General features: G+C 43.1%; 1 protein-coding gene and 1 long non-coding RNA gene across 2 annotated transcripts in view; one reads left to right on the forward strand and one right to left on the reverse strand.

The window, feature by feature from the left end:
• LOC133412126 (piezo-type mechanosensitive ion channel component 2) overlaps nt 1-16741 on the forward strand; it is a 69047-nt gene that overhangs the window by 43545 nt on the left and 8761 nt on the right. Inside the window, exons 26-44 of the mRNA XM_061695204.1 lie at nt 1870-2113; nt 3176-3293; nt 3359-3515; nt 3596-3685; nt 4872-4996; nt 5116-5184; nt 6478-6581; nt 8315-8435; nt 8897-8968; nt 9037-9203; nt 9318-9511; nt 10314-10487; nt 11011-11628; nt 11913-12171; nt 13126-13305; nt 14531-14858; nt 14960-15092; nt 15205-15352; nt 16458-16669. Of these exons, the coding sequence (XP_061551188.1) occupies nt 1870-2113; nt 3176-3293; nt 3359-3515; nt 3596-3685; nt 4872-4996; nt 5116-5184; nt 6478-6581; nt 8315-8435; nt 8897-8968; nt 9037-9203; nt 9318-9511; nt 10314-10487; nt 11011-11628; nt 11913-12171; nt 13126-13305; nt 14531-14858; nt 14960-15092; nt 15205-15352; nt 16458-16669 (3513 nt within the window). The remainder of the gene's footprint in view (nt 1-1869; nt 2114-3175; nt 3294-3358; nt 3516-3595; nt 3686-4871; nt 4997-5115; nt 5185-6477; nt 6582-8314; nt 8436-8896; nt 8969-9036; nt 9204-9317; nt 9512-10313; nt 10488-11010; nt 11629-11912; nt 12172-13125; nt 13306-14530; nt 14859-14959; nt 15093-15204; nt 15353-16457; nt 16670-16741) is intronic.
• LOC133412129 (uncharacterized) lies at nt 15039-16718 on the reverse strand. The gene is made up of 3 exons (XR_009769737.1): nt 15442-16718; nt 15225-15370; nt 15039-15077 (listed from the first exon to the last, which is right to left on the reverse strand). It is a non-coding gene; the product is annotated as an uncharacterized LOC133412129 (long non-coding RNA).

Below are 16741 nucleotides of genomic sequence, written 5' to 3' on the forward strand. Positions count from 1 at the left end.
TGCACTTTGCATTGCAGGGTTGAGGGTCCCCCCATTTGGATTTTTAAGGTCACAAGTCACGACTCAGGAAGACTAAGTTAGGCATCCCGACTTGTCTGCAGTCACTAATTGTGTGCACCTTGCATTCCGGCGTTTAGGGTCCCCTGTGTATGGATTGTTGAGGTCACATGACTCTTCTCATGAGGAAGCACTCGGAGCATGTCACAAGTTAGGCGTACTGACTTGTGCACAGCCACAAATCACGTGCCATTCATTCCAGTCTTTTGGGCCCCCAGTGTATGGATTGTTGAGGTCACAAGAAGCAGTGGAAGTCTTTTGAGATACAGGCTAAGCCGAGTTAGGCATCCCTAGTCGTCCGCAGTCATTGATCGCGTGCGCTTCACATTGCAGTGTTTTGATGCACAAAGTGGACACGTCTTTTATTAACACACTCTGCGTCCATCAACAAGGCCTCGCCACAAGGTCGAGAGCACGCCACTACCGCCCTGCACTTATTCCATTGCCGTTTCCCCCTCCAGGATCAAATTACGGATACCGGGTCGCAGTGGAGGTAAAAATCCATAATCTACAAAAACACTCTGTCGGTCACTGCGCTACTTAGGCACTTTTCCCCCCTGTGCTCTAACTCAATAAATAGCTTTCAAGTATGGAAAAGGTATTTTCACCCATCAAGGCGCCGATTGATCATCCCAATCAGACCGTCAAATGAACGCTGCTTCCTATGTTTTCACCTCATCCATCACGAATAATGGACGCTGCCATGCGTGCCATTGCATTTTGCTGATATGTAGACGTGCACTGCATCATACTACAGAAGAGTGTGCACTTTGCCTTTCAAGTTAGCCAACTGTCTCTGTTTTAGACAGTTGGCCTCCCTGCACTGGCTGCCTGTGCACTAGAGTTCATTGTAACATTCCGCGATTTGTCTTTAAATCTTTAACCTTACCTTGCTGAGCTGCTCCATCCCTACGAACATGCCCAGTACCTAAGGTCAGCTGACCAGCTACTCTTGAAGGTACCAAAAAAGTGCAAGCTGAAGCTTAGAGGCGAGAGAGCCTCTTCTATTGCTGGTCCTAAACTGTGGAATGGTCTCCCAGTGTCCATCAGGCAAGCACCCTCACTACCTGTTTTTAAAACCCACCTCAAAACCCATTTGTATTCCTTGGCTTTTTACTCAGCTAGCGATTTTATTCTTATCTTATTTATTTCATTTATTTTTATTTCAGCTTAACTATCTTGCCCAATTCCTTCACGACAAGTTTGCTTTTTACAAGCTTTTGCTTTGTTTTATTTATTTTCAATTTTTTTTATTTTATGTTAATTTTTAAAATGTATTATTTTTTTATTTATTGAGTATTATAAAACTAAACAAAACATCCATCCATTTTCTGAGCCGCTTCTCGTCACAAGGTTCGCGGGCGTGCTGGAGCCCATCCCAGCTATCATCGGGCACGAGGCGGGGCACACCCTGAACTGGTTGCCAGCCAATCGCAGGGCACATACAAACAAACAACCATTCGCACACACATTCACACCTACGGGCAATTTAGAATTGCAAACTCCACACAGGCGGGGCCGGGGATTGAACCCCGGTCCTCAGAACTGTGAGTCAGTCGCTCTAACCAGTCACCCACCGACTAATTTTTATTTAAACATTTTATTTATTTTTTTTGGTATGTTTCCCATTGTCTTCATTAACCAGTTCGTGCTGACATTTGCTGGATTACATTTTTTTTTCTTTAGTTTTATCCTTTTTTCCCCGCATCTTTCATTTTGCATGGTATGTGATCCAAGTTGTTTCTAGTCAGCACTGCAGCAGCAGCAAGCGGCAGCAGCAGCAGCTTGTTATCTCTCAGCTGTGCCCTGCAGGTCGTACCTGGACATGCTGAAAGTGATCATGTTCAGCTACCTGTTCTGGTTCGTGCTGACCATCATCTTTATTACGGGCACCACGCGCATCAGCGTGTTCTGCATGGGCTACCTGGTGGCGTGCTTCTACTTCCTGCTCTTTGGCGGCGAGCTCCTGCTTAAGCCCATCAAGAAGATCCTCCACTACTGGGACTTCCTCATAGCCTACAACATCTTTGTCATCACCATGAAGAACATTTTGTCTGTGAGTGGACAAGCGTCGTTTCAAAATGGGAAGTAGCTGTGAGCTTGTGACAGCGTTTCCTGTCTCAAAAGGACACAATTACATTCACCGGGGAAGATTTTTGGCTTCCTGTCAGTTTATAAATATGTCATCGTGATTTTTCTTATCAAGTTTCATGGATGTTTAATGACGTCTTTAAAAAAATTTATAATAATAATCAGGAATTTTAAAAAAGCCTTAAAACTAAAAAATAATATGAAATAAAATGAATTGTACAGTAACAATGAAAACGGAAATGTATGCATGTATATAAATATGTATACAGTATGTGTCAAATAGCTAAATAAAATTGTAATTAATATACGATAATATATAACATGAAATGCAAATCAAATCATATCCAAAGTTGTTAATACAATAAAAAATCTACGAATATTTATAAATTATCTTTCACAGAAATTATTTCATGCTCACATTTCAGATTAAAAAAGTCTATTTTCTGTTGAATCTCAGAATTAACAATCAATTAGAAATATAATTATAATAAAGTATAATAAATATAACAAATACAGATAATTCTGTCAAATATCAAAATTATTTTTTTATTTTTATAGTAAACATAAAATATTTCATTATAATATGAATATTAGACATAATAAAAAATGATAAAATAATAAAAAACTTTGTATTATTATTATTATTATTATTGTTGTTGTTGTTGTTGTGTTTTAAGAACAGCACTTTGTTCCAGCTGTGGTTGTTGTCGTTAAAGTGTTGTAGAAATAGATTTGAGTCAATATAAGAAAATATAAAATAATGACAAATATCAAATTAAAATAGAAAATATAAATACAAAATAAAGAATACAATATTTGATGTTCTGTTGTTAAACTTAATTTTAAAAATTAGCTCTAATTTACTTTACTGGATATTTAACAACTCTATCGCTTTCAAATCTGATGAGATCAGGTTGGAATTTGTTGTGATTTTGTTTAATGTTTCCTTGTTTAGAAGTCCAACAATTTGCGTAGTATTGTTAAAAATGATCATCCAGTTATCCGTTCCTAACATTGTCGTTTCCAGATCCTGGCTTGCGGCTACATCAACTCTCTGATCCCCAACAAGTGCTGGCTCATTCAGCTCTTCAGCCTGGCTTGCACCATCAAGGAATACAACATCAACACCAACCAGGAACATCTCAGTAAGACAACCACACACACAAACATATGCACACAGCAGTCCCATTGACACGTGTGGTCCGAGCAGATGTCGACCAGCGGTGTGAGCTGCCCAGTGATGAGGCGGGCATCATCTGGGATAGCATCTGCTTTGCCTTCCTGCTGCTGCAGCGGCGCGTCTTCATGAGCTACTACTTCCTGCACGTGGTGGCCGACATCAGAGCGTCGCAGATCCTCGCCTCCAGGTACGCACGTCTCCTTCTCGTACTGGTTAGAGAGCCGGATGGCGTCCTCAGTGCCGGTGTGTGCGTGTACTCTGTTCCAGGGGGGCAGAGCTTTTCCAGGCCACCATCGTGAAGGCGGTGCGGGCGCGGCTGGAGGAGGAGCGCAAATCTGTAGAGCAGTTGAAGCGACAGTGAGATGTTTTTATTTAGTTTTATTCATTTATTATTTATTAATCTTATTTAATATTATTTTACTTGGCTTTGTTTTGCTTATTTTTTATTAGGTTTTATTTCATTTATTTGAAATAATTCTATTGAATTTAGTTTAAATTTGTATTTTACTAATTTACGTTTATTTTTATTTACTTATATTTTTCACTTGTTTTATTTTGTTTTATTTTATTAATTTAGTTTTATTTAGCTTTTGTTCTCATTTCATTTTTGTTTTATATTATTCATTTACGAATTTAGCTTTGTTTATTTTTATTGTAATTCATTTCATTTAATTATTTTGTTATAATATCAGATTTTATCATAGGCTATGATGTTTTTTTTTTATTTTGTTGTTGTTGTATTTTTGTATAATATAGTTTAATAATATTGTTTCGGTGTTTTATTTCATTTTATTTACTTTTTGTTGTATTTTATTTTATTCTTATAATTTAATGTTTTATTGTATTTTGATGTATTTATTTCACAGATATTGATTTGGTTTATTATTTCATTTTAGTTTATTTATGTGGTTTTACTATCAAATATTTTTAGTTGTATTTTTGTTTTCTTTAATTTAGTTTATTTTTTTAGTTTATTTTTATGTTTCTATCTGTTAATTGTATTCATTATTTAGTCATTCATATTACTATTATTATTAGTAAATAATAATAATACATATATATGCTGTATTTTTTTGCCAATTTGTTTTATTTTCAATTATTTTGTGTTATTTATTTTTAAAATCTATTCTGTTGTATTTCATCTATTTATTTATATATATTTTTGTATTTTGGCTTGAACGTCTCACAATGTTCAGGACCCCTAAAAGAAGTATTGTACTTATGTACATACATACATACATAGTCTACATTTTCACCAGGATACACATGCTGGAAAAAAATGGTGAGCTTTTGAGCGTGCTAAGGCACTCAAAAATGGACAGCTAATAAATGTGTTGAATTGTTGTCTTAGAAGCTGAATATTCCCACACCTTAAGTGATACGGAAACATCACACAGTGCTAACCCAATTACTTGAGGATTGTGATGTCCTATTAGGGCCCTAATTGAGAACAATGAAGTATAAGGAGTGTATCATGCTACATAATCATCATGCTAGTCCATGTACTAGCGCCACTCACCCACCCGCGTGTCTGTCTGCAAAGGATGGAGCGCATTAAGGTGAGGCAGCAGAAGTTCAAGCGTGACAAGGAGAAGATGCTGAGTATGGTGCAGGAGTCCACAGAAGGACAGACGCTTGCCCCGCCTCCTCCTGAAGAGGAGGACGAGGGTATGGAGAAGGCCTGCGCCCGTGCCCGTGTTGATGATGTTGCGAAGCTAACATAGCCACTCTTCCTTTGATCCTTTACTTTGTGTCGTGTTGCACTGATGTCATTTGTTAAATTTTAGGAGCGCAGCGAGCCAAAGCCAAGACCAAAAAAAAGCACTGGTGGAGGCCGTGGGTTGACCATGCTTCCAGTAGGTTGACCCCTCCCCTTCTTTAGCTCATTCCTCCACTCACATTGGCCCTTGTGTCCTCGACCAGAACGCCGCCGAGGATTCCCACTCCGTCCGAGGGCTTCGAAGGCACGGGCCGTCGTCCTCTGGTCTTTTTTAGTCCTTTTCTGTCTCTATTTAAGGACGCTGCTTGACTGTCGCTGAAGAGCCACTTTAAAAGACTACTACTACGTGTGTTCGTAGTGCGGCGACATTGCCTTAAATAGACACGAGAACCAGGAGGCAAATGAGAAAAGGGCTAACGGCCGGAGGTTGTGGTATTGTTTTGAACGCCTGAAGAGCCCGCGGTGGGTAATCGCTCACTTTTTACAACGTTTTCATGCAAAGATATGAAGTCCTCTCACCTCAAAAGGTTTCATTCTTTGCCCGCAGACATGATCAAAACCAACGCGCATCACCAGCTAATAAATATTTACTTTTCTACCAAGTTTATTAAATTGAGATGTTTTAAGGACCATTTTATTAGTTACTGGACACACTTACCGAAAAAGATCCCAATTTCCACGTCACTTTGTAGCAAGGTGGTGCAAGGGCTAAACAAGAAAGCGTCCGATTCTGGTGCAGGTTTGGCTGTGACTGTCCGCTGGCTGTGACAGTCGAGCGGGGCAGTGACCCAAAACGGCTAAACATCTATCTATCATAAGCAAAAAGCTTGCGGTATGTGGCACTTTTTAATGCGGCACCTGCAGGACTGGTGTGAAACACCTGTCACATCAGTTCAGTGGAGAAAGTCTATTCTCTATTCTATACTCTATTTTATAGAGATAATAAAAAAAATAAAAAAAGATAACATGGTCGCTTTATTATGTCGCGTTCTGTTTTGATGGTGGCCATTCGGTTAGTTAGTTAGTTAACTGAAAACCTCACGATTGATTCCTTTGGAATAATAACGTTTGGAATAAAGTTGCAGACAGACAGATGGATTTATTTTCCATTGTTTTCTTCTTAAAAGGCTGGTTTCCTATTTGGTTATGGATCATGTCGGCTATTGCAGCCCCACCCACTGCTCCCAATTTCGCCGCCAGTGTACCCCAGCGTCTCCCCTTCACCTCCCGCCCAGCAAGCCAGCCGCTCTTCTGTTCAAGGACACAAGTCAGCCTTGTCGCTTCAAACTCTGCTGTCGACTCTAATGACAAACACACATCACATCAGCGCTTTGTGCTCGTCATGTTAGAGTCAGCGTCTTTTCCTTCCTTCCGTGTTGTTGTCGTTGTTTGTGCACCTCCAAATGAACCCTTGTGCTGTCCCTGTCAGTGGTGAGAAGCGGCGAGTATTACTTGTTTGAAACTGACAGCGAGGAAGAGGAGGACGAGGAGGATTTGAAAGACGAGGAGCCGCTGAGGAGGTCTGCCTTCCAGGTGCTCTCTGCATAGATTTATTTGACTTGTCAGCTATTTTTAGCCTGCATATTAATAAAACGTTTATAACCTAATATATCTGCTTTAATGTAACACTGATACATGATTCTCCACTAACCCTCTCCACTGTCTCTGCCCGACACCACTTGTCTTCTCTCTCTCTCTCTCTCTCTCTCTCCATCTTTGTGCTCTTCACTGGCATTCTTCCTTTATCCTTCCCCCAACTGTATCCGTTCTACCTGTGTCTTCTCTGTCTGTGTTCCTTGTCCGCCTCTGTCTTCCATGTTTTATCCACCCGTTTCCTTACCCTTGTTTTCTCCCCACCGGTGACTTCCCCCCCTCCTCTTCTGTCATCACTTATATCCTCTGCCCACCTATGCCTTCTCCAATTGCGTCCTTTCTCCACCTCTGTCCTCTCCCCACCTGTATTTTTACGACTGGTGTTGTGTCACCTTCATCTGCGTCCTGACCTGTCCTCTCCCCACCTGTGTCCCTTCCTCCATTTTCTTTTCTCCACCTGTCTTTTCCATCTGTCATGTCCACCTCTGTGGCCTTCCGCCTGTGTCCTGCTCCACCTGTATCGTTCATATCCATTGTCTCTTCTCCATGTCTACCCATACCTGTACCTGTATCCGCTTCCCACCTGTATCATTTCTCCTTTTGTCCTATTCACCTGTATCGTCCCCACCTTTATCCATCACACCCATTCTCCTCCTGCCACCTTCCCCTTAATGTGTGTCACTCTATACTCCTGTCTCCTCTGCCCATGTGTCCTATCTGGTTTGTGTCGCCTGTCCATTCCATCTGTGCTGTCCTTAATCCTGTGTCCTCTCTCCACCTGTACCCTTCACACCTGTTTTCCTCTTGCCACCTTCTATCAACCTGTCTTCTATCCACCTGTCTCCTCTCCACTTCTGTCCCTACCTGCATCCTCTCCTTACCTGTATAATTTATTTTCTGTCCTGTCCACCTATGTCGCCCCTTTTCCTGTGTCCCATCCCCACCTGTATCTACTACACCTGTTGTCCTCTTGCCACCATCCCTCTAACTGTTCCCTCTCCCCATTTGTCTTGCCTTCCCATGTCCCTGCCTGTATCGCCGCCCCACCTGTGTCACTTTCTGTGTGTCCTATTCACCTCTGCCGTCCCTGCTCTTATGTACCATCCCCACCCGTATCCTTCCCACTCGTTGTCCTCATGCCACCTTGCCTCAACCTGTGTCCCTTATCCATATGCATTCTCTCCACAACTCCGTTCTCGCTCGCTCCATGTCATTGCTACCCATGTTTCCCCTCTCTCCACCCGTGTCTTCCCGCACCTGTAGCGAGCTATCAGGAAGTTTGTGTTGGCCGTTCTGGCTTTGCCGAAGTCTGTCATAAAGCTGCCTAAAACTGTGCTTCAGTATGTAGTGAAGGCAGGAAAGGTAAACAACCAGCTATCTCCTTGTTTGTGCATGACCCCACAAAGTGCGTCCAGTGTCCATTTCATGTTCTGCTACAAAAGCCAATAAGTGAATATGAAGTTGTGGTTGTGAGCAAGAATTGTGAGCTTTTGCTTGTCATGATTGTCGTTGTTGTTGTGACTTAACGGGTAAGTTGCACAGACTGATAAATGTTGTTAACCTTTCGAATGCATGTCACCCGTATACTCTCTTTTCCAATTGCTTGCGGCTCAGGCCACGTGAGCGCATCCCTCCTTTGTTCTTATCATCTGATGTCTTACGTTAAACTGCAGTTCCTCTATCACACGTGGATCAAAGACCCCAAAGCGGCCCTGAAGGCGAGAGCCAAGGAGAAACGCAAGTTCTGGAAGAAATACACCAAGGGAGTTAGACACAAGAAGAACAAAAAGGAGGGTAAGTGGGGAAAAAACGGAACGGGGCGAGTTTCAAAGTGCACTGGACAAGATTTAAACTGGTTTTAAAAGGAATCAGACATTTCAAACTGGTTTTAATGTGAAATGGACAAACTTTAAACAGGTTTTAAAACTACACTAAATGATTTTTGTTGTTTTTAAAATGAATAGGATGACCTTTGAACTGGTTTAAAAATTACCTGTATGAGCTTTTAACTTTAAAAAAACAAAACAAAAACAGGATTAGCTTTAAACTCTTTTTAATTTTAACTGGACAAGATTTAAACAGGTATTAAAATTAACTTGACAAGCTTTGAACTGGCTTTAAAAGTACCTTGACAAACTTTAAACTGGTTGTAAAGTGCACTGGGTGAACTGGTTTTAAAGGGAACAGGACAAGACTTCAAACTGGTTTTAAATGAACTGAATAAATTGCTAAGAGAATCCGTTTTTGTGGTGCAGCAGCTCACACTGGCATCGAGGTGGACGAGCTGTCGGACAGCCAAGTACAAGACGATAACAACTCTGGTCCTGGTTGGTGTCTTCTCTTTCTTTTACTCTGCCTCCTCTTAGCTTCTCCTAACTTGTTTAACCTCATACAGACAACATCTTCAAGCGTGTTTACAACATCATCAAGTTCACGTGGGTGCTGCTGCAGACCACCGTGGACAGTTTCACTCGCTGGATGAACGAAGTGTGCCGGGAGTACATCGACATCTCCACCGTACTGCGCATCGAGCGCTGCATGCTCACCAGGGAGGTCAAGAAGGTAAAATACTGTGCTTTAGCATTCTGTACTAACATTCTGTTCTCGACAGGCGCATCCTATTATGTAATCTGTTGATAATCCCCTTACTCCTACGCCACCCTCAACCTCCACCAGGGCAATGTGCCATCCAGGGACAGCATTCATGTGTACTACCAGAAGGCCATGCGACTCAACATGTCGCGGCAGGCCAGCGTGGACTTGCTCAGCGAGGACGAGTCGGCTGGGGACTCGTCGAGAGTCCGGCGGCGGCGGAAAGGGTACCACATGGAGAGTCAGGCCTCCACAGCCTCCAGGGACAGCATCTCAAGGTACATGAAGATTCTGGTTAAAGACACCCTCATCAGACACTTCATTAGGTTCACCTTCATTCATCTCATTTAATCTTTCAGGCCCTAGCTCCAGGTTAAAAAATAAATAAATAAATAAAGGATTTTCCTGATTGACACACAATTGCGTGGACATGTCAGCACGCACAAAAAAGTGTTGAGGACCCATGCTCAAAATTGAACAGGAAGTTGGCCATTTTGGTTTGAAGCAGTCATTTTGGGCTAATTCCAGAGCCATACATAGAGGCGGGAATTTCCCCAAATGAGCCTCAATTGGTACAAAGTATCCTGGACAGATGGGCAACGCTAAATTGAGTTTTTCCCGATCGCATTTAATGTGGGTGGAGCACAGCTTTAAAGTTTGCTGATTTTGAGAATAGTCACTGATGTAGTGGTACACTCGCCTGACTTTGGTGCAGGCAGCGTGGGTTCAGTTCCCACTCAGTGACGGTGTGAATGTGTGTGCGCGAATGGTTGTCCGTGTCTATATGTGCCCTGCGACTGACTGGCGACCAATTCAGGGTGTAGTCCGCCTTTCGCCCGAAGTCAGCTGGGATAGGCTCCAGCGTCCCGCGACCCTAACCAGGATAAGCGGTATTGAAAATGGATGGATGATTTTGAAAATTTCCCATGAAAAACTCACAACAAATTTTTCTGTAGCGCTTGAGTACCATGCAAAAAAAAAACAAAAATGTCCGAATGACACAAAATCTTATGGACATATCTATCATAACAAATACTCATTCCGCTTCTTCGACCCACCACCACCGTCGCCCCATCTCAGCGCCTACACCGAGGCCACCACCCTGTTTTCCCGTCAGTCCACGCTGGAGGACCTGGACGGGATGCCTGAGTGCATTCCCAAAACCAGCGAACGAGCACGGCCCAAACTGCGCAAGATGTATGGCCTGGACGTATCCAACTCGTCAATGGACAGCGGCAGCAGCTTCGTGTCCAGGTGCAGGGGGCAACAGTCACATGCACACACAAGCACACGCATGCATCAGACATCCATCTTGTCATGTGCGTGAGTTGCATTTCATCATGTATGCTTTTCCTCGGTCAAGGAGTAGATTGTGTTGGCTTGTAAGCAGACTGACAGTTTGTTAAAACAAACTGGTCGAGCTTTAAACTGATTTTAAATAGAACTGATTCAGATTTAAATAATAAACAACCCCCCCCCCCCCACAACCCTTGAACTGGGTACACTTGTAGCTGCTTTTAAAGAGACTTGAACAAGCTTTAAACAGGTTTAAAAATGCTTTTAATGGGTTATTATGTGGCATTTACCCTACATCTCCACAATGTTATGGAAAATAGGTGTTGCATGATCCAACTTTCCTTGGCAGAGGGAAGTAAATATTACCTTTCATTACTGTACAGTATTTTAGCTCCATCTTCATCCAAATCACTGTCTGCCTTTTATTTTCAAACCAATGTACTGTAAGTAGTGCATCCTTATCAAGTCTTATGTCCTCCAGACAGGGCACAACGGAAACCATAGAAGAAGAAGTGGAGGTCAATCGGGTTCATCGGGAGGAAGGGCGACGTCTTCCTCCGAAGTCCCAGGACCTGGAGGAGCCTGGGGACGAGAGTGGAGCCTGTGGCGGATTCGATGCGGATCCGCAGGAGGTTGAAGATGAAATGCAAGACGGACAGGAAGCAGAATGCGATGAGGGGTGTGTTGTCTTCCATGGTGGACAGAAAGTAGAACGTGAGGAGAAGAGCATCATCTGGGGGTCTTTCAGCCAAGAGGAAGTGCCCTCTCACCGGCTCCAGGAGGACACCATCTGTGAGAGTGAGGATGGAGGAGGGGAAGGAGGAGGTCAGAGGGACTTTCCGCACGCCGGAGGCCACGCTGGGGGTCTCCTGTGCACCCCTGACACAGATGCCTCCAAGATGTCAGACGGCGATGTGCCGCCCAGCTACAGCAAAGCAGTCAGCTTCGACCGGTTGGAGGTAAGCGACGATGACACCGACGTGGACAGGAGACGGCGGCATATGCTCATGACCTCAGACAGCCACTCGGACAGCAGGTCTGATATTATGCTGCCCTCCATGACCACTGAGTTGACCGCCAGCGAGCTGCTGCTCAACAAGTAAGACACCGCCTCATTGTAAATTGAAATGGACAAGCTTTAAACTGGTTTTAAAACTAACTGAATGTTTACGTGTTTTTAATTAACTGGAGGAGCCATAAACTGGTTTTAAAACGACCTGGATGAACTTAAAACATTTAATAAGTAACCTGCTTGAGCTTTAAACAGTTTTTAAACTTTAGCAAAAGGTGCACATGCCCACAACTCTAGCTATAGCAATGGTACCTAGCGCAGTACCCTGAGGAACAGCACGCGGTAACCACTTTTTCTCTGTCTATCGCTAGAATGTTCTATGACGAGGAGCTGGACCAGTCGGAGAAGTTCTACCAGAGCCAGCCACTGGTGCTGCAGCTGTGCTATGCCCTCTACAACATGCTGGTAGCACACTCTGAGATGGTTTGCTTCCTGGTCATCATCATCAACCACATGGTGTCGGCCAACTTCGCCACGCTGGTACTGCCCGTCACCATCTTCCTGTGGGCTATGCTGTCGGTGCCACGGCCCAGTAAGCGCTACTGGATGACTGCCATCGTCTACACCGAGGTGCCAAATAAAGCAGAAACCCTCGCATTTTGACCCCCCTGTCACCAAGTTGCATTATTTTAGTTATTGCCAGGATAAAATAATTTAGTTTATGTTAGCATCTCTTAATTCGTGTAGTGTTGATATTTAATTAATTATTTCCTGTTTCCTGTTCCATGGTTATAGTTTTTCCTCTTCGCCATCATTCCCTTTTGTTGGTGACATCATAGTAAAAAAATCCAAAGAAAAATCATCATTCGTTTAAACGAACAAGATTTAAACTTGTTTTAAAATGACCTACTTGGAAGAACTTTAAACTGATTCTTAAATTGACTGGGTGAATCTTAATCTGGTTTTAAAGTGAAGTGGGCAAGCTTTGAATTGATTTGATTTCATCCATTTAAAGAAACATCAGAATTTGTTGTAAACTTCAGATTGAAATTGTGACCAATTGGGAACAGATCTGGGAAAACCTGTTTGGACAAACTTTAAACTGGTTATAAATGACCTGGACGACTCTTAATATGGTTTTAAAATGAAGATAACAAAATGTAAACAGTTTTTCGAGTGACCTGGTTGACCATTAAACTGGTTTTAATGAACTGGGCAAAAATGTAAACTGGTTTTAATTTAAAATGAACGGGATAATTTTTAAACAGTTTTTAAAGTGACCTGGTGAGCTTTAAACTGGTTTCAAATTGAATTGACAAATTTTGTACAAGTTTTAAAATTAGTGGTCATAAAATACTTCAAACTGGGTTTAAAATCGACTAGATGAGCTTTGAACTGGTTTTGAAATGTACTATTGGCTTTTTATTGGTTTTAAAACAAACTCATTCCATTGAAATAAACATAATTTTTTTTAAATGCATATTATCATATGGATTTACATTTGGTGACAATATAAACGTAACAGTTGACAACTAAACTGATTTAAGCTCTATCTTGGGTGACTGTTTGTGTTTTGTTCATCAGGTCACCATCGTGATCAAGTACTTCTTCCAGTTCGGGTTCTTCCCCTTCAACCAGAACAAGATTGAGAAGGACAACCCATACCACCTGCCTAACATCATCGGTGTGGAGAAAAAGGATGGCTACGTCCACTACGACCTGGTCCAGCTCCTGGCACTCTTCTTCCACAGGTCCATCCTCAAGGTAAACTCCAGTTAGCTTTAGCTTTAGCCACAGCGCACATCTATTTTACGAGCATTTAGCTTTAGCCAGCTTACTGGACCAGAACCCACCTCTATTTTACATACACAATTCATATTCAACACTCACTGTTTGCGTTAGCTTTAGCCAGCTAGCACAACCACAGCTCACCTCTTTACACACAGTTAGCTTTAGCCGGCTACCAAAACCACAGCTATTCCCTTTCATATTGAATTAGCATTGAACTTGCCATTAGCCATGGAAACTTGATTTAACGGACTAATAGGGGGGCGGGGTCGTCCGTTAAGGCCGTTTGTCCATTGGTTTGAAGCACTTTCACACCCAGTACAGTACAAAATTATTGTAAATAAATGTATAAAAGTTTGAAAAGTTTTAAAGTTGACCTAAATCTACCTTTAAACATTGTTTTGATTGTATAATACTGTGCAGCCATGAAAGTGCAGTGATCGCTGCTGCTTGGGAGGAGTGATAATGGCGTGCAGCTGGTGGAAGAAAGTTATTGTGATGGCGAGTCGAGAGTCGCTTTCATGAGCCGTGAGGTTAGCGGGCTTCCTTTTCCCACCTTGGTGTCATAGAGAAGTGCTTGACATAAAAACAACTGAATACTGTACCAAAACCAGTATAGAATGTTCGAGACATGAGACATGAGCGTGCGAATAAATGTAAGCCCTAGTTATGAATAGATAGATACGACACCTTTTGAGCTACGTGCGTATGGCGACGGTAAGCTAATTTCAATGCATTGCCTTTGATGGGAACGTCGCCCCTGCCAAAATTCCCGCCAGGTAGGCACGTCGGTTAGCCGGATCTAGTCCTCATATCTGTGACAACAGAGGCACAACCCAGTCGCTCTCTGATGCTTGCACTAGTAAACAACAGCGGTCAATTGTGGAACTAACGGTCTTTGTCCGCTACAAAGGGGGTGTTTTCAGTTCCAACGGGGACACTGTTTTCTGTCCGTTAAATCTGAAATCTGTTGTTTCTGGGTCTGTTAAATTGAGGTTACACTCTCCACTGATTATTTTAGCCACCTAACATGACTACAGCCCTCTTCTATTTTATATACTGTTAGCTTTATCCAGCTATATAACATGAGTGCAGTGCACCTCTATTTTACAGTTAGTGTTAGCTTTAGTAGGCTAGCACAAACGCAGATATTCTTGTTCATATTGATTTGGGCATTGAGTGAGACCCCGTGCCATCACAGTGCCACGGGCTGTGGGACGAGGACGACCCTAAGGAGAAGAGGGAGGCGCCCCATCAGAGCGAGTCGGAAGATGAGGGGACTCCCAGAGACGAGAGCGAGAGGGAGTCAGAAGCCGGCTCTGCCGCCAGCACCACCGCCTCCTCGGGGGTACGTGAGCGGCGGGGCTCCACACAGACATTAGGCTCCATCAACTTCGGCACCTCAATGGACTCGGGTCATGTGCAGCTGCATCACCCGCAGCAGCCCACCTACCAGCGGCGCACAAGCTCCAGCGGCGGTTCGCATGTCTTGCACCGATCCCTGCACTCATCCGCCCGAGCCAAGCGCGGTGAGACCATCTTTTTTGCTTGGTTAAATCCCACTCACCACAAGAGGTCTGATTCAGGCTTTGCGTTTGAAGCTTTGTTCCTGACTCGATTGTCTCTGCAGGAAGTGTCACATCCTGCAGCAGCAGCCACAAGGATGGCAGCGAAGCCAGCGTTCATAAGAAGACCAAGAAGCAGATGATCCTGGAGAAGCTGAAGGAGCAGCTCTTCAAGGCCAGAGCCTACACTGTCAAGAAGTACAACACATCATCTTTTTCAGCCAATCTTTGTAACATTCCAGTGCTCACGTTTACTTTGTGTTGATTTTCGTGTAATACAGTTGATCATAGCTTGGTTTGTGCGTTTCAGGTTCATGGAGATCTACGTACCCATGCGTCAGTTCTTTTACGACCTCATCCATCCCGAGTACAGCGCTGTGACCGACGTCTATGTGCTCATGTTCCTCGCCGACACTGTTGACTTCATTATCATCGTCTTTGGCTTCTGGGCTTTTGGTGTAGGTGTCACCTGTACACTGAGATTTTCAGAGGGTTGTACTGCTGAAAAGTTCATCCCTAAAAATGTGTGGGTAGAAGTAAAATTCACCTGGGTGTGAGTTTCTCTTAAGGAATTATTTTCAACTGTAGTGAGTCGTGGACCACCAATAGAGTCTTATTCCTGACTTTGACACTTCCAGACAGCATAAAGAGATGTAGGTTCTGCTTAAAAGCTCACCCCTAGAAATGTGGGGGTCAAGTTCAATTGTTGGCTTTCAGTTCAAAAGTTATATCCAACTTTAATGATCCAAGGACTGTCAAAGCAGCCCAATTCCTGGCTCGGGCTCCTCCCCACAACATTGAAGGGCGAGTGGTATGGTTGGAAAGCTCACCCCTATAAATGTGGGAGTCAAAGTTGAATTTAGCCAGATCAGATTTTCTGTTTAAAAGTTATTTCTAACAATAATGATCCGGGGACCACCAAAACAGCAGGATTCCCAGCTCAGACACAACAACAACAACTCGACAACGTAGAAGGATACGTGTAGTACCTTTGGAAAGGTAACCTAAGAATGTTGGGGTAGAAGTAAAATTGATCCCAATGTGGTTATATTTTTAAAAGTTATTTCCAACTATAATGAAGGACAGTCAAAACAGTCTGATTACAAATGTAGTGGTTGAAATTCATCTCTGTAAGACTCTTAGTTCAAAATGTATTTCCAAAAGACCAGTGTACAGTCGAAACAACCCAAATCCCAGCATGGACACTTCCAAACAACATAAAATGATATAGATGGTACAGTTGGAAAGGTAACTCTATGAATTAGGGGGTAGAAGTCAAATTTACGTGTATGACCTTCCATTCAAGAATTACAGGTAGTTCCAACTGTAGCAACTCATGGAATGTCAAATCAGCTTGATTCCTGGCTCTGACAGCTTACCCATAAGAATGTCAGGGTTAAAGTCAATGTTATCCAGGTATGACTTGCCGTTCAAAAGTTATTTCCGATCGTAATGATCCATGGACAGTCGAAATGGACAGATTCTTGACTGGGACACTTCCGGGGGTTGTAGGAGGAAGCTGCTGGAAAGCACAAATTTCCATCCTGATCTGTTGTCTTGTAGAAACACTCGGCGGCAGACATCACTTCGTCCCTTTCAGAGGATCAGGTCCCCGGACCTTTTTTGGTGATGGTCCTCATCCAGTTCGGGACTATGGTAGTGGACCGGGCCCTCTACTTGCGCAAGTCTGTCATGGGCAAGGTCATCTTCCAGGTCTTCCTAGTCTTCGGCATCCACTTCTGGATGTTCTTCATCCTGCCGGGAGTCACCGAGAAGTAAGAATGTATCCGCTCGCCCTCTCAGCATTAAATATCATTAGTTTATTGTGTGTCCTTTCCAACCTCCGC

This window comes from Phycodurus eques, chromosome 13 (genome assembly GCF_024500275.1).
Source record: "Phycodurus eques isolate BA_2022a chromosome 13, UOR_Pequ_1.1, whole genome shotgun sequence".
NCBI lineage: Eukaryota > Metazoa > Chordata > Actinopteri > Syngnathiformes > Syngnathidae > Phycodurus > Phycodurus eques.